The sequence below is a fragment of the Aplysia californica genome, unplaced genomic scaffold (assembly GCF_000002075.1).
Source record: "Aplysia californica isolate F4 #8 unplaced genomic scaffold, AplCal3.0 scaffold00161, whole genome shotgun sequence".
In the NCBI taxonomy this organism is placed as follows: domain Eukaryota; kingdom Metazoa; phylum Mollusca; class Gastropoda; order Aplysiida; family Aplysiidae; genus Aplysia; species Aplysia californica.
This window is the reverse complement of record NW_004797431.1, coordinates 967,368-991,304: the sequence shown is the minus strand read 5'-3', so window position 1 is coordinate 991,304 and position 23,937 is coordinate 967,368. Positions and strand designations below refer to the sequence as shown.

At 38.6% G+C, this 23,937-nt stretch overlaps 2 protein-coding genes across 2 annotated transcripts in view; one reads left to right on the top strand and one right to left on the bottom strand.

The window, feature by feature from the left end:
• The window catches only part of LOC101861502 (PHD finger-like domain-containing protein 5A), an 8,001-nt gene extending 7,476 nt beyond the window's left edge, over positions 1 to 525 (bottom strand). Inside the window, exon 1 of the mRNA XM_005097677.3 lies at positions 436 to 525. Within this exon, the coding sequence (XP_005097734.1) occupies positions 436 to 487 (52 nt within the window). The 5' untranslated portion in view covers positions 488 to 525. The remainder of the gene's footprint in view (positions 1 to 435) is intronic.
• Positions 526 to 1,011: 486 nt separating this feature from the next.
• Positions 1,012 to 19,940, top strand: LOC101861278 (probable ATP-dependent RNA helicase DDX47). The gene is made up of 13 exons (XM_005097676.3): positions 1,012 to 1,205; positions 5,920 to 6,013; positions 7,147 to 7,335; positions 8,087 to 8,158; positions 8,569 to 8,639; positions 10,993 to 11,040; positions 11,562 to 11,633; positions 12,184 to 12,300; positions 13,536 to 13,682; positions 15,087 to 15,163; positions 16,786 to 16,917; positions 18,482 to 18,611; positions 19,490 to 19,940. Exons 1-13 carry the CDS (start codon positions 1,167 to 1,169, stop codon positions 19,610 to 19,612), a joined length of 1,311 nt encoding a protein of 436 aa, XP_005097733.1. The 5' UTR covers positions 1,012 to 1,166; the 3' UTR covers positions 19,613 to 19,940.
• The last annotated feature ends 3,997 nt before the right edge of the window (positions 19,941 to 23,937 follow it).

The following is a 23,937-nucleotide window of genomic DNA, read 5'->3' as shown; positions in this document are numbered from 1 at the left end:
GTTGCTGAAAAGATACGCATCTGGGCACAGACGCAGGATAAGAGTTAAATTTTCATTGGCATTGCTAGCCACTCTTTTGGGGCTAGATCTAGATTAGATCTAGATCTAGATATAGATCTAGATCTAGATTTAAAAACAAAGTTTGTAACAATCTTTTTGTACTCCAGTGCCCGACAGCTAGAAAAAAACGTGCTGCCCGACCCGGTACGATTACTCTACGTTCACGGCGCCGTAAACATAGCCACTGCGTTTATTTTTGAAAATTTTGAATGACGACAGTGACCAGTGACAGTGAAAGCGTGAAAAATATTATGCCCGCATTTGCCAGTATAATCACTGCACTGAAAACGAATTTCTCCCACCACCCCCACCCAACTCCCTTTAAAAAAATCATAATATAGATCTAGATCTATCTAATAAAACAAGATAACCTACCGACACCGGGTTGTTTTCGACAGAAAATAAGATCAGGATGATGTTTCGCCATTTTGTTTTACTGACTTAAAAACTTATCGTTGTCTGCCGAATTCTCGATTCTATATATTATATAAAATATTTGAAAGGTTAAAAAAAAAGCCTTCAAAATAATTTATAATATTAAATCACATAAGGTAATTTCAAAATAAACTTTTAACATAATATATATGGAGAAAAAGATATTATTTTAAGAAATTTATGTCAAAACACTAATATTTGTTTTCTAAATATAGTATGGATTTTTGTAATATCAACGGTACTCTAAAATATTTGTCGTCCATTTTTATTTTGCTAATTCTTTGACTTGATCTATTTTAAGCAGTACGATTTCTACTGTAACTTTCTGTTTCAACGTTTTGAATTTTACAAATAAAACCAGATTAAGTATGATAGGCTAGATTCTGAAAATTATTATATTATTTTTTTCAAAGTTTCAGGAACAGGAGTTTTAATTCTAGATTCTAGTAAGAAAACAGAATTCTGTCAGTAAGACACAAAGAGAGGCCAACACCGCATAGCTTACTCTTCAACAAAGAAGTTTAACATTCCTCACGGGGAAGCGAAAGTTGTGTGTGTAATCCCGAAGACTGAGTGACCAGACAGCGTGATCAATTTCTGTCGGAGAAGATATTTTCTAGCTTAGAGTCCCGTTGAAAGTGATTTTTGTCTAGTTTAGACAGTATTTCACAATGGCAGAGGAGGAAACTGATGTGTCTTTTAAAGAATTGGTAAGTCCATTGCTTAGCCTATCGTGTCAAATCAAAATAAAACGCGTTTAACGTGGCTGTCAAAAGCTTTAAATTATCACTTTCTTCGCTTTTGACAGCCACGTTAAACGCGTTTTATTTTGATTTCGCAAATTAATGTTTTTTGAAATATTTGATTGTTTTTAACCGAGATAGACATGCTTTGGACCAATCGGGGGGTTCCAGGGGGGCCTGCCCCACTGGGGTAAAAGAAAATATGGGGGGTTACAGGGGGGATGCCCCCCTGTTTTTACGCCCATAATTTGATATTTTACAGTTAGATTTGAAATTGTCTTGAAAATAATTGATTTGCAACAGTTTTAGTGGCTTTATGTGTGATCTGCAGCAAACAGTACAGCAGTTTGACCCCTGAAACAGTGCATCTGTGTGCGGGAGTGAAAGTAAAAATTTACCCTCATTCATAAATGGAGTGGGAAGGACTTCCGTAACGAGCGACCACCCCATCAAACACAATAAAGAAGAGGCCTAACCCTAACCCTAACCCTACCCCAAACCCTACCCCTACCCCTACCCCTAACCGACCCTACCCCTACTGGGCCCTACCCCTACTGGGCCCTACCCCTAGCCCTCAATTCTGCTCTGTCTCATAGTGGTCGCTCGTTACGGAAGTCCTCCCACGGAGGGGTTATCTGTACAATTGTGCGAACAACTCTGTCTTGTTATCCGTACAATATTGTACTGTACAATTGTGCGAACAACTCTGTCTAGATCTAGATCTAGATCTAGGTATCCGTACAATATTGTACCGTTCAATTGTGCGAACAACTCTGTCTAGATCTAGTCCTAGTTATCCGTACAACGTTGTACGCACAATTGTACAAAGTGCTGCAGGTATCCGTACCATAGTAGGCCTGTATGCCCGCAGGCCTACTACCTACATGTTCTGTCTTAGTAGATCTAAAGATCTAGATCTAGAGATTCTAAATCTAGATCTAGATCAGTGTTTCCAATATTCCACCAGCTGAAATTTAAAAATTTTTCGTCAGACCTCATCTGCTGATCTGATGCCAGCCGCCTCATGCCTCATGTAAAAAAAACCCAACTAGATTCTAGATCTAGATATTATTGATCTAGAATCTAGATCTAAATCTAGACTCCAGATAGATAGATTCAGAAATGTATGTTGCATTGAAATCGTGCTGTAAAAATATTTAAGCTTAAATCTTCCTCCTTCTGTTGATAGTTCTGATGGTCGAAATGACAGCTTGTCTGCGTTAGAAGATGTATTATATTTTGAGTGTGGGTTCGAATCCCGGTCCCGGAAGTTCTTTTTTTTTTTTTTTCTTTCTCCTCCCCCGACTGACCAACAATTTTTTTCCCTATAATTCTGTTTTGACTTCAAAAATTTCCACTCATGGTTTTGTGTATGGAAGAGGCTAGCCGTACTTAATGACGGCTAGACTGGCAGTCTAGCCGTTCTTATTCTAAATATGGTGGCTAGACTGACCATTTAAAAAAAATAGGCCTACTGAATTGTAAATATACATTTTTAGTGTGCAGTACCTAAAGTATTTGTATTTGAGACGAAACCAGGTGCCTTAATGACAGTGCATGTATTTTAAACCTCCTGTTTTCTAATGTTAATAGGGCCAAAGATAAGTACGGCTAGACTGGCAGTCTAACTGTACTTAAGTACGGCTAGACTTCTTGTCTAGCCGTACTTAAGTACGGGTAGACAGCCAGGCTAGCCGTACTTAAGGACGGCTAGACTGTCAGGCTAGCCGTACTTAATATTGATGGCTGAATTTTAAATGAAATTTTTAGTTTGCAATGCCTAAAGTATTTGTATTTCAGACAAAGCCAAAAGGTGCCTTACTGACTTGCATGTATTTGAACCTGAATAATTGCTAGATCTAATGAGACCTTTGTACTTAACAGGCTTGAGTTGATAGGGCCAAATCTAGATCTAAGTACGGCTAGACTGGCAGTCTAGCCGTACTTAAGTACGTTTGTGTAAAAACAAAGAAGGGAGTGTATACAGACCCGGTAACCGGGAATAAAGTCACAAAGTATACAGACCCGGTATGGTAACTCTTTCGTGATTTCAGAAAGTTTCAGCGCACTCTTTATCGGTTTTAGGACCACCAAGGGATCTTTAACTTGCGCTCAGGACCTCCAAGATTTTTCTCTGTTATCCGAGAAGGCTAGGTGTTTGATCATACCATAAGATCAGGGGTGTGGATGAAAGACAGCAGTGAGAAGGAGCCGAGGAATAGCAGCAGAGAGACTGCAAAAAGAAAGGGTAAGAAGCTCAGAGGAGGGGGCAGAAAGTGGAGACGAAAGCAGACGACAGAAGAATAATATGGATAGACTCCAGAGAGCAAGAAAGGGAGTGACTCAGTGAAAAGAGAAAAATTTTTAGAAGAAAATTTCTCCTCACTGTCCAGATTTGAACTCTGGACCTATTGAATGAGAGGCAACCACCATAATAAACTTTAGACCATGAGAGCCCCCCTTTCTTCGTCTGACACATTTTGTTTTATTTTACTCTCTTGCACAAAATCAGCTGCATAAAAAAGTTATCCACTACAAATAAAGAAAACAACCCCAAAAACCAACAACAACAAAAAAAAACCCTCCCACCAAAAAAGACCAAACAAAAACACATTCTAGTTAGCCTTACAGTTATAAACCTGAGTCACTTCCAGTTTGGACCTCTAAGAAGGGATTGTTTGTTCTGTTCATTTTTATCAGTCCTGGCCACCTGTCTTGAACTTAAACAGCCACTTTACCCCTTGATAATGGGTAGCCGTCTTTCGTAGGTTCGGTGGTTTTTAGTAATAATTTACCACTCTTGCAGATCAATTTGGCAAGGACATATCATAATTAGCTACATTTTTTCTTTCACTCCCCCACACAGCTGCACTGATTTTGGGAGTCAAATGGCTGTATTATTTGCTGCAGATCACATATGGCCACTCGTAAATTTGCCGCATTTTAGTTTTTTTTCCAGAAAATTAAAAAAAAACCAATTGCAGACCATCGAATTGTAGGGAAAAGCAGGGGGCCTGTCAGATCAAATTTTTTTTCTGTTGGGCCCTGTATAATTGGCTTTTATTTTTGTCATTATCATTATGGTCCATTTGCCTCTGGGTCTGAAAGAACTTGCATTCTCCAAGTATAAGGTTTACAGATCTCTGCGGTTTTAATGTGTTCAATATTTGTAATATTAGGCCTATATTTAATTTTTAGCTCTGACTGTTCAGTATGAATACAGTCAGGCACACATAAAATGAACGGACAACTTGATATCTCAGATATCTACAATTTGCTATTTCTCGATGTTTGTGTTGGCAACACTGTTCTCTCAAACACCCATATACAAATATGTCAAACAGCTCTCGTCTTGGAAAAACCAAATTAAATTTTTCCTCACAGTTGTCTTTAAATCAAAATCACCCTGTGGGCATGAAACAAAGCAATACACCCATTATCATCAAGAGCATCAGGTTACATGAGCCCACTAGGCTCACCCTCACACTGCATGTTGCACACACACACAGTGCTGCTTGTAGTAAGACACATCATTGTACATTACCTGTAGTGTAGTGTTTTTTTAAGCATTACACTACACCTTCTTTCAATCTAGTCATGTTAGGGTGGGGGTTGGGTGGTAATGTGTGATCGAAGATAGAGGTGTGGGTGGTTGGCGGGTTTTCTGGTGTGGTTTGTTTCTTCTTTCCTATCTATGAAACATCTATCATCCTTATCTCCCCTCTTCTTTTTTATGTTTGTTACTTTCTTGTAACACCTCTAATCTTCTGGCGCTCATATGACCTTATGCAGTTGCGAGCGCCGTAAAACCTCTACTAATACTAAAACAGAATATAGACTGTGTAGCATTGCATTGGGCTATATTATGTGGGAATGTTTGTATTTGTGTGTTTATGCTTGTTTGAATGTGAATGTAGGTTATGTGGATTGGAGATTGATTACACAAAATGGGTGGATAGCATGCTATGACCAGTGTTGGTTTCATCCTCATAGTTGTGACCAGAAGTTAGAACAGTGTTAAAATATTATTATTTGTTAGACTCATCCGCACCACACTTTTCCTTTTTTTTTGTTTTTTGCTTCAACACGGAACAAGACACACTGCTGATACTGAGATGCTTGATCGCACATTACCTGTAGTGACTAGTGTAGTGTAGAGTGTGTAAGTTGTAAGGCTTCCTTCAATCAAGTCATGTGAGGGTGGATAGTGGGGTGTAATCAAAGACAGACAGTGTAGCGCTGCATTGGACCATATGGTGTGTGAATTATGTTTGAATGTGAAGGTTTAGATCGGGAAGTGATTATATAAGAGAGGTGGTTGGCATTCTCTGACCAATGTTGGTTATATTGTCATGATTGATCTAGCGTAAGAGTATTTTTTTTTTCAAGATCAGATGTGAATCTAAGGGTCATCAGCTTCATTCTTTGTCTTGCTTCGACACTGAACAAGGCGCATTCAATATCCATTTTTCTATCCTTTTTTAGCGATATCGGGTACTTTTCATGATGGCAGTGTTTCATCTTCCGACCATTATATGCTGTCATAGTTGGTTTTCTTCATTATTTCTCTTTTTTCCTCCATTATTTCAGTTCGCTCGATATGTAAAATAAATTTGCCAGTCCCGATTTGTTTGAGATATCCATGCTTGACTGTACATGCTTTTAATTTTGTGTCTATCAGGGTGTAGTAGATGTTCTTGCTGAAGCTTGCGAAAGACTGAAATGGAAAACGCCATCAAAAATTCAGAAAGAAGCCATACCTCTGGCTTTAGAAGGTAAGGTTTGTTATACAGTCTTGTTTTGTTTTTGTTTGGATGGTATATATTGTATTCAAAGAAGTAACTCACTTTGTTGAGTTGGTGGAGGGCTTACAACTGAGAAAAAGGTAAACTTTAAATAGGAAGATAATTTTTATCTACTTTCTAGGTACAATTCTAGCTGGGTTTTGCTTTCTACTTTAGATGGTAACTAGCTGGGCCCCCTTTCGATGAAAGGAATGATTGGGGTATTAACATCAACTGAATATCATTGGTCTACTATATTTACACTCTACTGGAATGTAGCAATAAATCTTGAGAGAAAAGTGACACATGTGTTTCCAAGTTGCCAAATATATAATAGATGCATAGATTGATTCTCAATTCCGCTTTCGTGGTTGTACAGAAGCATGTTGATTGTTCCCAGTAGCAAGAAAAAGAATTTGACAAAGGAGTCCAGAAAAAGCTACGGTGGGCATCAAACGAAAGGATCACCGTCGAATTTAGCACCAAGTAAAAAAAAAGAAAACATGAGGCTCAATCTATACGGGTCGTACACTTGAAATAGTGCTCAGTATTGTGCGACAATGCGCGATAGTAACGAACGGAAGTACGACTTGAAATAAACAAACCTGGGGGATTTTCTAAAATTTCAGACAGAAGCGTCGGCCTACAAAAGCTATCGGTGAAATAGAGAAATTTATCTTTTTGCATAAAACTGTCTCAAGATTGAAAAAAAATAAAGGGCGTCATGATCTGGAGAATATTTTAAAGAATCTTTTGGCGAAAACCGCATGTCGATTGATGCAACCATTAAAATTCCTTTTGAATAGCAAAATTCGGCCACCACAAATAGATAATTGTTTTTCTGAAGTTTCACTTTTCAGGTCATGAATTTTGTTCTTTGACTGAAAACACATACATAGCAAAAACAATCCGTAAACATCCTCTCTTCCATCACAATGAGTTGTTTGTAATGTCACAGATTTCCTCTTGTGAAATGACTATACACCCTTTCTTTAACGTTTCTGTATACACTTTTAAAGTTTGTAAATCATTGGAGCTTAGGCCTTGTCTGGTTATGATAATAACAGGGTGAAATCAAAGTGCATTATTGTGTTTGTACAGTGGTATGGAACCCTCTGTTGCAGGCAAAGATGTGATCGGGCTGGCGGAGACAGGCTCTGGAAAGACAGGTGCTTTTGCCCTCCCCATCCTGCAAGCATTGCTGGAGAAGCCACAGAGATTGTTTGCATTGGTCCTGACTCCCACCAGAGAACTCGCCTACCAGATCTCAGAGCAGTTCACTGCCCTTGGCTCTTCCATAGGGATCAAATGTGGTAAGTTCTGAACTTCAGCTTTGTGATTTTGATCCAGGAAAAAATGTTTACATTCATTGTTAAGGACTGCATGAGTGATACCGTTTGCACTCCTGGCTGGTTAGAGTTAATGTCTTTTATTTTACTATTTGGGTATGTTAAGTACAGAATGATATACATCTTTGTCAACTTCACAAAATAGCCCTTATTTATCTTGGGTCATCAGAATTAATACACTTCTGTGTTAGTGAAGGATGTATTGATTTTTTAATACTTAACTTTTGCGTATTGTTGGGAAGTAACATATTGTATCTCTTTCAGAGAACTCATGTGGGCTTTGTCAAATGGGGATTTTAATCTGAGTTAGTGAGGAAATAGTTTGTTCATTGTGTCTTCAATACTTTGAGTCTGTACAGAATAGTAATACAGAGACTAAAGACTTTAAAAAAAGATGTTCATTTTATCTGTTGTTTATTAGGGGTTGTTTTGTTTTTTTAATTGTGAGATTGGTTGACACTCTTACGATGTAAATCCATTTGTTTCTGTAGCACAACAGACTAAAAGAGGTGGTATGTAGATTAGAAGTTTTCCTTTTTACTATTTTGAGCATGTCCATAGTTTGAGACATTTCATATTGTGTTTTTTTTTTTCAGTAACAGTTTTCTGTGGGTGAAAAAAATGTGATATCATAATTTCAGTTTCTGTAGCAATGGGGGCTTTTTTTTTTGTGTGATAGTTTTTGTTCATGCTTTTTTATTGTTTTTTCTTCCAGCTGTGATTGTTGGTGGCATTGATATGTACGACCAGGCGCTGATGTTGGCGAAGAAACCACATATTTTAATAGGTGAGTCTCTGAGTTCTGGGGAATATGGTGTTGGAAGAGGAGATATTATTTGCAGTATGCTAGGACTTTTTTGTCTCTCTTTCCCATATCATACTGATCAAGAGAGAAATGGTCATGAAGGTCTGTTTAGCTATTGCATAGGGGTTTGTTTGATTTTGTTGTTGTTGGTTGTTGTTTGTTTTTTTTGGGGGGGGGTGTTTGGTATGTGTGTGTTTCATGGAGACTTTTCCTCTGTGGTTAAAAGGGATGATACCTGGGTATTTACAAGAAATGTGAGGAGGGGCCAGGGGTGGTTTGTTGTGATGTGTGATTCACTGACAGGACAGGGGTCATATATTGTGACATGGAATATTGTGCCTTGTTAACGTATGTGGAATAATGCATTAAGAACATGTCTGTTTTCTCCTCAGCCACGCCGGGCAGACTTGTGGACCACCTGGAGAACACCAAAGGTTTTGGCCTCAGGTCTTTGAAGTTCCTGGTAAGTCATGGGTGAGGTCTGTCTGTGAGGTGCTCAGAGAGCAAAGCACCATAATGATGGTGTTATGCTTTAACAATGTAACTGGAGAAAATAAGGTCAACTTTTAAAAAAAGAATTTTTTTGTTTGTTTTAAACCTTTGCCGAGGTCAATCTGTGGGTCCTGGAGTATTAGCTCACTTTGATCAATTGTAAGAGAATTTCGTCTCCAGTGACACCCTTTAGATAATTTAACCCTATCCGTACATTTTGTTTTACTATAGTATCCATACAACTTGGAGAACTCACTTTCAAAGAGGTAATTTACTCGTTAATCTGATCCGTATGCTTTGCATAGCAGTTAGTCAGGGCTTCCAGTCTTCCGCAATTTTGCGGATTTCCGCAAAGTAGCAGAATTCCGCAAATTGAAAAATTTCCGTGAAAATTCGTGCAAAAAATTTTTTTTTTAAAATGCGAAATAAAAAATTTATGTTATTACCAATATTCAACAATAACCAACCCATACCGGAAGTGCTCTTTTATTTGAAAGTGTAGACAGTGTCTTCTACTTTCACTTTCAAAAGCACAAGAAGCACAGCACCAGCTCTGTAAACAAGAGGAAGAAATGACGATTGTGATTCAATAGATCTTGGGCCTGCCAAGAAAAGAAAACTCAAAAGAGAGCTTGATTTTTTTTACCAGACTTGTTTATTTGTAAGTTTTGTTGTAGATTTAAGTTGAATAAGCTGTCAAGTTATTTAGATCTAGATCTTGAATCTAGAGATATTAGATCTAGATCAAGTCAAGGTGTTATACTATTATTATAAGGATTCTACACCTTATGATGATTATGGTGCAAACCAACACTAGCGGAAAAAGGTTGAACATTAACTGTCAAGTTTTATAGATCTAGTTGTGGATGTACAGTATCTGTACAAGGGAGAAAGCATGGCTTTGGATTTGGAAACATATGGATTAACACAAGCAGAAAATTATGTAGACCTATGCAAAGTGTGTTTTATTTCTCACTTATTTTCTGTTAAATTTAGGTCTGAATAGCCAGAAATGGCATACTTAGGATGCTCTGAAACCAAAAATTCTCAAACATAAAGGGGGCGCTGTCCCCCTTCAACCCCCTGGACCCGAAAATCCTCGAAAAATAACATCAGCTACTGGAAGCTCTGGTCAGTCAAAAAAAGGATTTTTTTTGAAATACTGAAAGTTTCAAAGAGATCTTTGTACTAGAAGTATTCTAAAATGTGAAGAATACAACCCCAGGGCTTACGGATAGGGTTAAGAGGTGGGCTGCTTCAACCTTGTGTGCCAGAGCTGACCCATGCTGAGGGGTGTTGGTGTACAGCTGACAACATTCCAGTGGATAGACTAAAATTGTTGATTAAATAAATTATCTTCACAGTCGGGCACATAGAACATGAACATGGGAAACTTAAAATGGCGGATAGCTCATCATACAATTTGCCATTCCCTGATTGAACCACAATATTTTCTTTGTATTAGCATCATTATTTTTTCAAACATCCATACGGATATGTGGAACAGCTGGTCTCGAAAAACCAGATCAAAATTTTTTTCTCTCAATATTGTCTTGAATTCAAATCATCCTGCAAAGCAACACTCCCATCGTTGAGTATCAGTTAATTGAGTATAATAACAACAAGTATAATATTTCTATGCTGCCTCCTATGGAAGATAAATTTTACTTGATTTGGACAAAGATCTTAATATTGTCAGCTAGGTTTATTAGACCTGCATGTTTTCCGACAATCGCGGCCCCGACCCGCGAGCTGGCCGATGCTATCGCTAGGCCCACCTGTATTTGTCAATGTGTGTAGTGCGAGGCTTGGCCGACTGCCAGCGCCCCCTTTTTCTCCCGTCGGCTTTGTCGGCACTTTCGTTTTCATGCCGACTGTCGATGTCGGCGTTTCCGACATAATTGTCGGAACCTCCGTAGAAATACGAATACGAAAAAGTACGACGATTTAAATTATCTACTTTCAGTTTCGTGCTCGAGCGGCCATTTTGAATTTCGTTTGTTTACTGATTGTTCAGATCATGTGGATTATTTCAAGTCCGACTCACTTGTTCTACTCTAGATCTAGATTTATAGATCATACGGTTTATGTCAAATCATGGTTGTTTGTTAATTTGTACCTGCTTTGTTCTGACTAGTAATTCTCATTGTTATAGAGGCCCAGTTCCTTTATTCAACAATTTTTTCAGAGAATTGTATGAGGGTATTAGTTTTTGACCTAAAAGAATACAATTAATTAAGCAAATGGCTATGGCCATCATATGAGACAAGTCAGTGTGTTGTTGTTTTGACGTCAGTGTGAACTTGTTGAATTTTTTCCTCTAGGTTATGGATGAAGCCGACAGAATCCTCAACATGGACTTTGAACAAGAGGTTTTTTGCATTTTTTAATTTTTTCGCGAAATTGTTCTTGTCCTGATTGAAAAATATGTATACGTTTCAAATTGATACTTAATGTAAGATTTGTTGATGGTTGGGCTGCTATACTTTAAGATCTAAATCTAAGCTTTTTTTTCTGTGACTGTCATTAATCATTAAGTTTTATTTTTAAAATTGCTTTGAATTGCTATTTTGCTTAAGGTCAAGATCAGGTGGATGTTTTTAGGTGATTGTCCTCACTTTATAATTTCCAACATTAGTTGGGCTAAATATGTTTTGTCATGAGAGCATGTCCACTCCTCTGGGATTTGAGAATCTTGATAGTTACCCTGGAGGTGTCTGTTACATAGCACATGCTTTTCTACTAGTTATCTCCTCCTTTATTCACTAAGGACAGGTTTCAGTCATATGCAGACATTTTTATTAAGAAAATAATTACCCCGAAATTATATTTAGATTTTTTTACTTATTTTAGTATGTTTATTTAATTATTTATTTTTTTGTAATTTTTTCAGGTGGATAAGATCTTGAAGGTCATTCCAAAAGATAGACGGACATTTTTGTTCTCAGCCACTATGACCAAGAAGGTATGTTGTGGCCTTTTGTTGGTCTTCTGTTTCCTTTTCTTTTCCCCTCATTCTTAGTCCTCTGTCTTGCTGTCAGGTGTACTCAGGTTTTGTATTTTGATGGCGGGACCAGTACTGTATATCTTTTATCTTGCTGTAGCTCCAAATGAGTGTTACTTTGCATGTCTGTAGGATAGCAGTATGTGTCTTGTTGTAGTTGTAAAAAGATGTCATATGATTGCACTCTGTATGTATCTTGCCCAAGTTGTAATTTATCATCTAACTGGCCATTTTACTTTTTACCACAGCCTTTAATCATATCATGGTTCTTTTCTTTTGCATGGGTTGTTGGTGAGCTCTGATGTGGTTGGCTCCTTCTTTTCTTTCATCTTTATCTCTCCTCCTCCTTCTTTTCTTTATATGTTACTCGTTCGTAACACCTCTAATCTTTGGCACTTATATAACCCATTTTCTTTGCAAATGCTGTAAAACTCTTACTAAAGCTATAAAAACTGAAACTAAATTTCTCTTTTGCTGAAATGACGCCTGCCTGGCTTTTTTACTGTTGTAGGTTCAGAAGCTCCAGCGGGCGTGTCTGCGGGAGCCCACCAAGGTGGAGGTCAACAACAAGTACAAAACGGTGGACAACCTGGTGCAGAGCTATCTCTTCATCCCCGTCAAGTTTAAGGTGAGTTCAGAGACGCCACGGCACTCATGATTATTCACAGTGATTGTAATATCTTTGCTTATGCAGCTGTCTTTGGCTAAAAGTATGTACCTCTGGTGTTAAGAAAAGTTTGCTCTTATGCAAACATGCTATTTAGCGAATTTCGAAGGGGGTAATCCAGGACTTCCAACCATACCGATTTTTTCGTAATCATTACGATTTTTTAGCCTCACTACGAAATTCCGTTTGTAAGGCGATTTATTGCAATTTTTACTGTCAGCAGATTTTTTGGCTATAAAAAAAAATTTTTGGCTCTTTTTTTTTATTTTACAAGTTTTATTAGTCAGACCTGTAAAGCAAAACTTTGGCCTTCACTTTTATTTAATTTTCGGTAAGCCCTCTTTTTCCATAATTAAGACATATTTTGGTTCGTTGTAATATAGTAATTTGAAAATGAGAGCACTATTACTAATTTTTATGGGAAATTACTAATTTTCTTCATGGTCATTACTAAAAACCATGGAGATGGGTTGGCAGCCCTGGTAATCTAGAGTAAGTATTCTGTCGAATGTCGTAGACTGATGTGAATCACTTTGTGTGGTGTTTGCTTCACTTCCATCAGTTCCAAGCAAAAATAAGTTATTTTATATCTGATCTACTTCCGGCTCTCTCACAGCAATTATGGCTCTAGTAATCTGAGTTGCTGATTAGGAACTTGCACTTACTGTTAACGCTGATTATTATGAAGGAAAACTTTGATTACACGCTGTCAGCGTGTTTTAATGTGAATTGTGCTTTCATCCAGCATACTCCTCCCTTTATGTGTCTTAGAAGTGAGATGTATTCCCCTCTATGGAAGGTCTTACATGTTCATGGAGGATTTGTCTTTGTACTTGAATTTATCCCTTACAGCCCCGGTGAAACCAGCCTGTGGGTGGTTGCAGGATGCTGTGGTGTGGTTTGCTCCTTCTTTTCTATTAAACATCTGTCTTCCTTAACTCTGCTCCTTTTTTCTGTTTGTTATTCTCTTGTATCACCTCTAATATTTGGCCCTTATATGATCTTATTGTATTGCAAGTGTTGTAAAACTCCTTAAACAGAAACCAGTCTGTTTTTGAAACGATGAATTGTGTCAATTGGTGGAGGGGTGAGGGTTTAAACATTTAATACCAAAAATTTGTAAAACGGCTTTCATAATTTGTATATGATATGATGAGAATCTGTGTTTGACCCTTGACCCCCTTATCCTTCCACAGGACGTATACCTGGTTCACATCCTGAATGAGTTGTCGGGGAATTCCTTCATCATTTTCTCCAGCACTTGCAACAACACACAGCGTCTGGCCCTGATGGTGCGCAACTTGGGCTTCAACGCCATCCCGCTTCACGGGCAGATGTCACAGGTCAGTCGGGAACGTGTAATACAAATGTGTTGATTTTCTGGATAAATCTGGAAACCCAGAATTTAAAAATTGTGTGGATTTTGTAATACATGTCTGCTTATACTGTCATTTATATTTTTGCCTCTTTTTGCATGTCATATTGCACTTTATATAAATGTCGTCTTGATACAAGATGCTTTAGACAGCAAGATCTGTAAATTTTAAGTCCTGGTGTACGTTTCTATAGGATTGGATAACTTGAGGATTTTTATCATAGACAGTTAACATCTCTGGTAGCATAGTGGACATCTGCTGTCGGTAGTACAGACATATGACATTTTACAAAAAAATATAGTTATTTGAGGCAGACTGGATTTTTACAGTTTTTTCTTAAACAGAGACCATTGTACACGGTGAGAGATTTTATTGGCCATAGTTTTAAAAAATTGTATTTGTGTGCCGCGGTCTTTGTTTCTTTTGTAAATGGTGCCAGATTGTCTTTTGGGTTTTTGTTTATTGAGTTCTAGAAGTTGTAGGTGTCACGGGGCTCCCGATTTTTTCGTAATCATTACGATTTGTTTTGCCTCACTACGAAATTCCGATCGTAAGGCGATTTATTATGATTTTTACCGTCAACAGATTTTTTGCTCTTTTTTAAAATTTTACAAGTCTAGTGCAGACCTGTAAATCGTCAGCCAATAGTCGGAAAACCGCCAATCTCTAAATCAACCCCTGCCCCCCTAAAAAAAAGGAACAGCTGGCCCACTTTGCGCGAGTTAGCCTTGTCCACAATAATACCGTACACAAGTAGAAGCATAGAAGCAAAACTTTGGCCTTCACATTTATGTAATTTTCGATAAGCCCTATTTTTCCGCAATTAAGACATATTTTTGTTCGTTGTAGTATAGTAATTTGAAAATGAGAGCACTGTTACTAATTTTTATGGTAAATTACTAATTTTATTCATGGTCATTTTTAAAAACCATGGAGATGGGTTGGCAGCCCTGGTGTCAGCGGCGCACGTCCTTTGGGTTAGGTGTTTAATTTGTGTGCATGTGTCTGTTTAGATTTTTCGTGTACTTTAGGAGTTCGGAATTTTACTACAGGAAAACCCTTAGCTCTCAGAGAACCGGTTTGTAGTCGAGGTTTGGGTTTTTTGTTGGGTTTTTTTTCATTTCACTTAGTTTGTCTTTGCTGGTCTCTTGATTTTTCCTCTTAATCTAAACATCTCAACTGTTCAACACTGGATGAGCACACTTTTTGAGTTTCTCTGCTCCTGGCTGACGTTCATGTGTTTTTACCCTTGGGTTGTTGTTTTTTGGCTACTTTTTACAACATAGATATGTTTTAGATTTTAGTCTGTTTTTGCCTTTGGTCAACGCTTTTGTTTTGGCCCTTCTAATTCATATTTTGTGTCAACCTCAGGAAAAACGTCTTGGTGCTTTGAACAAGTTCAAGAGCAAAAACAGCGCCATCTTGATCGCCACAGATGTTGCCAGCAGGTACAGTCCTTTTCTCATACATGTAGTAATGTCATGTCTCTTGGTGAGGAAATCATTTCTGAGTTTTAGCCGAACTTTGCAGGGTTGATTGCTGGGGAATAATTTCTGCAACGAGTACAATCGAGCACATGTTACTCAAACACGTCAGGAATGGGCAAATGAATTTGACACGCCCATCAGTCGAGTAAACTGATATAACAAAATGTTAACTCACTCACTGCCAGGCATTTCTCGGCAGGATAACTGAGGAATGCCAGGCTTTCGGGACCATTTTCAAAATCTCACCGTGAGCTTATTATTTTGTGTACAACATTGAACTTTTCCACAAACAATGACATTGAAACATACTCAACAAATAAAAAAAAATTTTGGTGATACATATACCTTGTGAAATTTTATGAGTTTGTGAATATGTGGCAAAATCGAGAAAAAACCCTTTTACCTTACATTTAGGTGCTTGGTACATTCAGTCGATATGCATGCCTTTATATCTTTGTCTCTCCAAGAAATAGATGCTGTATCAACTGACAAATGTTGAAGAGTCACTATGAAAAGATATCTGACAAATTTTATATATATATATTATCATGAGTCTACCCATCCTGAGCATCAACATCAGGGTGAGTGGTTGCAGGACGGGGCATGGCCACTGGGGGAGGGGTACCGCTATTTGAAGTTTGTTGTGTAGACCTAAGAGGGTCTATATCAGCTGTATTCCTATAATTTGGGGTCTAAATCTACGTTGTGTGATCTTTGACGTTTGCATGACAGGCCTGGACTGGGACCGGGAAGCATCGAATCATTGGTCTGAATATGGGGAACACCTGATTCTAGATCTAGGCCTAGATCTAGCACAATTTTTATCTTCACTTGTGTCTGCACCTCTCCTATTTCCTTTCCTATACTCATTATCAACTCTGTATGATGGTTCATCATCACTATCATCTGCAAAGAGATCTAAATCTGACCCTTTATTGACGAATAGGTCGATCAATTCAATTGTTACGACTTCGTTGAGACGCTGTCGGACTTCGTTGAGACGCTGTCGCCATCGTAACTGAGCGTTAGTAGTTTTCGGTTCGTTTTGGGCGAGTTCGAAAAAGTCTGATTTTTAAGTAACTTATTCAAGGGAAGTTACTGCAACAATGCGGAATCGAAACTAAACTGGCTTATGTCGCCTACTTCCGACCGCCAAGCCCGAAACTTGTCGGGGAATGTTTGAAAAATAGTAGTAAAAATGCACCCGACGGGTATCGGGTTTGGCAGGCAGCGGTCTACGCGAATCGCCCGACAGGGTTTGGGCATGGCAGTGAGTGAGTTAAAGAGGTCAGATATAACAAAACATTACAGAGATATCTGTTGGGGAATGGCAAATTGTACAAACTGTCTGTGATTGCAAGTTTTCCATGTCCATGTTATTTTTTGCCAGATTGTACTCATCAGATCACTCTTTTGAATCTCCAGTGTAGATTTATTTCATTTTGTATTTCGAAATGTGCCGGATACTTCTAGAATAATGTAAATTTCTTGCCCCAGACTCCTGGACAAGTAGTCTGTACAGATTGTTCTAGAAAGGTGTGTGTCATCAAATTGTTCTAGAAAGGGGTGTTTTTCTTCTCCAGAGGTCTGGATATCCCTCATGTGGACGTGGTCATCAACTTTGACATCCCAACCCACACCAAGGACTACATCCACCGAGTGGGGCGCACAGCTCGGGCCGGCCGCTCGGGGAAAGCCATCACGTTTGTCACACAGTGAGTGGGTTCGGATGTTTGTTGTCTTGTGTCACGTGCTGATGCCAGTGTGCCTTGTGTTCTGTGCATTGATAAGCTTTGCAGACCTGTCGAGTGCTCCGACAAAATCAGAACCCCTCAAATTTTTTTGACCTGTTGAAGAACTTTAATCAAATTTGCATTCTCCCTTTAAAAAAAAATAAATTTTCATTTCTATCTGTTGTGTCATAAGCAACTTGTGGCTACCAACACAGTACCGGTGTTCTATGCATCCCCTTAGCCCTATCATCCTCTCTTTTGTTCCCCTTGAGGTGACATCATTCCATATTGTTAATGATCGGACCAAGCTAGTGCTCCCTGTCAGGCCTGTCTTTAGCTTGTTAGGTTTCCTGCTGGGCTATGGTGTGAATGCCCGTGGTTTAAATCCCTAACAGGGCTTTTTTGAACTTGAGTTGCTTGGGGAGTTTTCAAGACTCCTCACTCACTTTGCTCAGAAATGAAAGTTAAAAAGTTAAATTTGTAGGTTCTGCCTCTTAAATAGCAGCTTTGAAAAGGGTGTTAAACCCATACAGTTATATAATTGTATCTGGACATATACAGGCAATCAAAAGAAAGGTACCACATCAAATGATGGGTTTGATTTTTATTTCAGAGAAATCGGCCATTGGCATCCTCCATGCATTTCGGCCATAGCCAGTACATTCTATATCAACAGAAAAACTGATGTTGAATGTTCTGGCAATGGCATAAACTTGTGGAGCATGCTGATGGCTCGATTTCTCTGATGTTAAGTTAAATAAACCTATCTTTTGTGAGTGACATTGATAAAATTTTTATTGCGTTTTTTTTATAAACAAAGACCTAAATGTGGGTGGTTGGTGGGTGCTCTGGTGTGAGTTGCTCCTTCTTTCCTTTCAAACATCTGTCGTCCTTATCTCCCCTTCTTCTTTTTTTATGTTTGTTACTCTCTTGTAACACCTCGAATCTTCTGGCGCTCATGTGACCTTATGCAGTTGCGAGCGCCGTAAAACCTCAACTAAAACATAAAAGACCTAAACTTTATTTTAAAAGACGATGAATGGAAAAAATCCACCACATGGTCAGGAAAAAATGCTTTTCTATAAACTTTTCAATGTTGGTGCTGTCAGCACTGATGGAGGCACCAAAATGTTATTTTTATAGCATGACCTACTTTTTTAACTACAGGTACTTAGTATTACTCACATGAAAGGAAAACATGTAGACTCAAAAGACAAGATTTTATATTTTTTTATCGTCAGTATTTAATGTTTATCTTACATACATAGTATTGCTTTCCTCATATTCAGTAGGTGTCTGTATGAATTCATCATCTTACTTTACTATAGTGGACTACATAATTTGTCACCATGTTCTTCCACAAATGCAGATAATTAGAGGATGCCGCTGATAGGAACTACTTTTTATTCTTTCCCTTTGTTGTTTCTGTCCATCTATTTTACTTTTTCCATGCACTAAATGACTGTTATTCCGTTGATACGTTTCTTACTACTCAAACCTCACTCTTCTAAAAACAAGCGAACTGTCTGTCCCCCCTTGGTTGCAGGTACGAGGTGGAGCTGTACAAGAGGATTGAGGAGCTGTTGGGCCGTCAGTTGCCGCTCTACACCACGGAGGAGGCTGAGGTCATGCAGCTGGTGGAGCGAGTCAGCGAGGCTCAGAGGTTCACACGCATCGTAAGTTTTCATCTACACATATTGGGCTGTTTGCGTATTGTATAGGAATTTCTCAGAAGTAATCATGAATTTGGGATTAATGCAATGACTGATAGTGTGCCTAGGATTCCATTAATTGAGTTTGTGATATGCTGAGCTATGATGGAGATTACTGCAGTTTGAATCCTTAACTGGACATTCATACTGTTAGGTTGTTGGAAGAGTTTTCCCGGCATTCCGCCCACCTGGCTGGGTCATGTTGGACATGAATATTAAATTCCAGGTCCCTCATCTTAGATGGCCTTGTTTTAAAGGGGTATTAAACCTTTGCCATATAAATATAAAGCATACTTAATTATTTGTACTATTGCACTATTTGCATGATACAACTGATCAAACTAAAAATAAAAGAGAATTGCATTTGTGTGCATTTTTAAGTGTTCGGTGTGATGTAGAAGCGTAAACCCGATTAGAATATAATGTTGTGTAAGTACAATTTGCTGTAATTTTGGTGTAGTGCATTTTGTGCATGGAAAAGATAGGCTTTATAGCCGTTGCCAGACTTGATACTGGTATTGAAAGGTCACCATATATTGGGATCTAGTCTTTGGTAAGAGAAATTAGGGGTGCACAGGTCTTTGGCTCCCTCAGGAGAAAAGTGGAGTGGTTGGTTGACGCTCTTGTGTGGTCTGATTATCATAAATCTTTTCAGTGTTTCTGTCTTTAATCTTTCCAGAGTGAAAAGTAGCTGTCATTGTACTAAAAACTACAATTTGCTTGATAAAAAGCTGATCTCTTATTCTTAGTGAGATACATTTGGGGGTTTCAATTCATATTGCACTAGAGCTGTTTGTAAGTGATTGGATTGTTGTCATTTTAAAAAAAATTTTGTTCCTCAGGAGATGAAAGATGCAGAAGACAGGAAGATGGCAGCAAGGAAGAAGAAGCGAGGACAGGATGAAGATGACACGGAGGAGGCAAGCGGAGTGAGGAAAAAGTTCAAGAAAAAAAGAACGAACTGAAGATGTTTATCTGTACTGTATAGAGATTTTCAATTTATGAGAAAAGAGTATTTAACAAATGATGGAAGAAGTCTAAGAATGTTTTTATTTGGTCTACTGAAGTGTAAAGAAACTTGATGGATTGTTTTGTAATGAAAGTAGCAGTCTCGACCGGGTCACACACACCGTGACTCCATTGTAACTGATGTTATCAGTTGTGGCATTGGTCCATTTCCTTGTTACTCAAATCATTTTGAGTTGGGATTTACGTGTATAATAATACTTTCCCTGACCAGATCTTTACTTTCCAGACAATATGAATGTATAATAAAGAGATATGTACATAATATAAAGTATTGGTCTTGTGAATTGTGACAAATGTCTTCATGTCCACAATTGTTGTTTTTTTTGTTTACTTCTTTTCTCTCCCTTTCTGTCTGTCATTCTGGCTTTTCCCTGCACGAAACGAGTGTTCAAGTGTCAAAAACGAGTGTTAAGTGTCAATGTGCTTCTCTTTACTAAAACTTAAATGAACGGAGTGGTCAGACGTTCACACCATCAGAAGGTCCCCTCTGTTGGTGTCGGGATTTACAGGTCTGGGAGATTGGTGGTCTGTTTTTATATTTGCGTGTCTCGTGTGCCAATTGGCGACACCTTTCTCTGTCTTGTCCTCACACTGTCCTTTCCCACTTTCGAGCAATGATGTGTAGCAGGTAATTTGGTACAGAGCTGTCCACTTATTTATATAAATTTGTTTTAAAGTGAAGGAATTCTTTATAAGTGATGGATAGCCTTGGTTTTGCTTTGGCACCATTTTTTTCTTTACCACCTCAGACTGAACAGACACGCAACTTTGGTCCTTGCCATTTTAGTTTTAAGAAAGCAGACTCACTGCAGTATCTGTTTCTGGACTGATTCTCTCTCTCTCCCCCCTCCTCCCTTCTCGTCCCTTGTAAGCGGCCTCCAAAATGACTTATTGCTGAGTCATGTCATTGGAGGTATACAACCTAAACAATCACAGTCAATTTCTCTTTCCTCCACGCAGATATTAACATCTGACATGTGTTCTTTTCTTTTGAGTTAAACCAGAACTTTAAACCCTTTGAATGTGGGTGGTTGGCGGGTGCTCTGGTGTGGTTTGCTTCTTTTTTCCCATCAAACATCTATCGTCTTTATCTTCCCTTCTTCTTTTTTATGTTTGTTATTCTCTTGTAACACCTCTAATCTTCTGGCGCTTTTACTAAAACAAAAACCCTTTGAACCAGCAGCTGAAGTGTTACGGTTAGGTGCTTTTTATTTTTAACGAGTATCAGTCTTTCTGCTGGAATGTTGTGTCACTCTCAGCCTGACAGGTAGGTCCTCCTAAATGATCTAAATTGTGTCATAAAAACTCTGTGAGAGGTTGCTCCGTCTACAATATCCCACTGCTCCCGCCTGCGTGGGATACATCTTAGCAACATCATAGAGCTACTAGTACTAGAATTAGAATATCTCTCGCAAACAAAGCTTCTGACTTAGCACTTGTCTTTTTGTACACACTTTATACCATGAGGGGCTATGCTACTTTTGGAACGGGTTGTTCGGGGGGGGGGGGGGGGGTTCAAGACTCTCCACCCTCTTACCTGTTCTTTAGGAAACAATTGTTAATTTGAAAGTCCCGCCCCTCACAAAGCCTTAGTACAGGGACACACTTCATACATGTTATATATACACACATCACCATGCAAATACAAGGACGTGTAATGTTACAAAAGTACATCTGGAATTATGAAAATCATTTCCTTCATGGAGAGTGCCATCATCAATATCACCATCATATGATATAATTGCATTTTAAAGCCCATATCCATGTGCTTTACAACTCTTATTACCCTAATAGACCCTCGGACATTCAGAGACATTTTTGGCTTCCCGGAAATATGAAAAAACATTTTTATTAGTGTGATACATATTTTAGCCTCTTGATTTTTACAATTTATATTTAAAGTTGTAATCAATTATTGATGCAAATTATGAGAGCTGATTTTTAAGATTGTGCTAATTTCAAATGCCTTAAGACCTGAGTTTCCAAATTTTGTTCCATGTGCGGATAGCGAACTGCAATGACGATATAATTATCTTATTTTCATTGTCCGTGTCACTGTCAAGTTTGTAGCTTTGGATTTTTTATTAAGTGTACTTTTATCCTCGCAGTGACCATAAATTCTGTTTTATGATCCATAATAATCATAAAAAATGAAAGATAAAGTTTCCCTCCATAGTTTTTCCCCCCATTGTGTCCTGTTCTGCCGTCGTAAGGGAAAACGACGAATGGTCAAATTTTAAAATTTTTTATATTTTTACATATTTCATAGAGTATTTAATTCTGCATCTGATGGTGTAAAAATGTTTGTCATATCCTAATCCGTTGTTGCATAATTGAGAGTTCGTCGTTTTCCCTTACACTGGCGAGCTCCGAGCCAGAGCTCAGTGTCAGGGAGAACGACGAATGGTCCATCGGTCAAGGATCACTGCTCGTTCGGCGTTGTCCCCTGGTCTCTGCCGTTGGGCAAATTCGGCATGGGCGACGAATGACAAGTGGTCACTGTTGCGTCAGTACAAACATACTAGGCTTTTTTAGCAAACAAACACACCACCACCCCTTCCCCCGGAGTACCGTCGATGGTTTATAAGAATGTATCTCTTAGTGTCTTTCTGTCTGTCTTCACGTATTAGGTCTTTCCTGATTGTGTGAATTGACAAGAGCAGGCGGGGAGAGGGACAGGGGGAAAGGGGTGGGGATGGGACGGTCAAAAAAGTATTTAGGGAGAAATTTATTAGCACTGCATATTAGTGTCCGCCAGATGTTCACAGACTAACGTCATGTTAGTTTGCTGTCCAGTCATTTGACATCCCAAATCACAACGATGGTTATAGTGCCGCAATTTGTCCAACACGTGTCACTGGTCGACATCATTATAGAGTTAACAAGCAATTAATGACACTGCGTTATGAGAGTAAATTTCTTTGTCCAACTTAAAAAGTGGAGGTATTGTGGCGACACTTAGTCTTGCTTTACGATTTTTTATGTCTCGATGGACGTTACGATCGAGTATAATAATGTCTTGCAGATTCAAACCATTCTAGTCGATCTCTACTTTGTGGTATGTTTTCCAATTCGATCAACTGAATCCTTTATTAAATACAAAGCGTCCCATTACCTCTCCCGAAAGCGTGTGTGATACAGTCTTGTCAGATTGTTATATTTCTTACTTGAAAGTTTGACTTTGCAATGATCTGATCGTATTATTGACACTGTAACATTGTTGATCCCTTTGGTCGTGCAGGGAAAAATTTGCAATTAGCGAAAATTAAAGTAAAACTTGCTTCTGAAGAGAATACAGTGAAGAGATATCATGGAAACCAAACTTTGGTTCCAAATGAGACAGTTTTAAATCAAGCTGCTGAAAATGTGTGCACATCTGATTTTGTACCCTGACTGTGTAGTTTAACCAAGCGAGGAAGGGAAAAGAAGGACGTTTACCGAGTTACAGTTGGGATATAACAAACACCTAACTTTATACGTATAATAGCTAGTTTGTATGCGTCTTATTTTTATTTGTAGTAGCCAGTACACAGTCATTACTGTCAATAATGCGTCACAACTGACGATCGCCTACGCCCATAAACGTTCACAATTGTAAGGGAGAACGACGAACCGTACCATTCGTCGTTTTCGCTTACATCACAAGGCTCACCTACGGGTGCGCAGTGTAAGGGAGAACGACGAATGTCGAATAACTTTGCTGCTTTTTAACCTAAACCATTCAAACTTTAGAAACTGCTTTAGGAACATCTCAATCAGATATCTGGTGAGTTACAGCTTAAAAGAGCGGAAAATAGAAGAGTTAAAAAGTGAAACAAGTTTTTGCCTCTCCTGAAAAATTTGCCTCGCTACCTGCGCAGGACCATTCGTCGTTTTCCCTTACGACGCAGTGTTGTTAAAAGTTGGGGTTAATAATGCTGGCACACCTCATTCTAAGCATTTGCAGAACAAACTCTGCATTTATACACAAGAATTTAGTCCTAAAGAACAGGACGCTTTTCAGTTGCTGAGAGTAGGATATCAATATCAATGACATTTGTGACATCAGTGGTAGCCTTGTGGTTACGCTACCGGACCCGTAATCATGAGGAGATTGTGGGTTCAGGGGTTGGAGCCTCAGTTGAAGTTCCCTTCCTTCCGACATTGTGTCTTTGGGAAAAACACTTTACACATATTTCTCATTTGGCGTTTTCCTTTCTGAGAGGGACGTCGGTTAAACTCATAGATCCCACCTCTTAATAGGGGCATTAAGCCTATACCA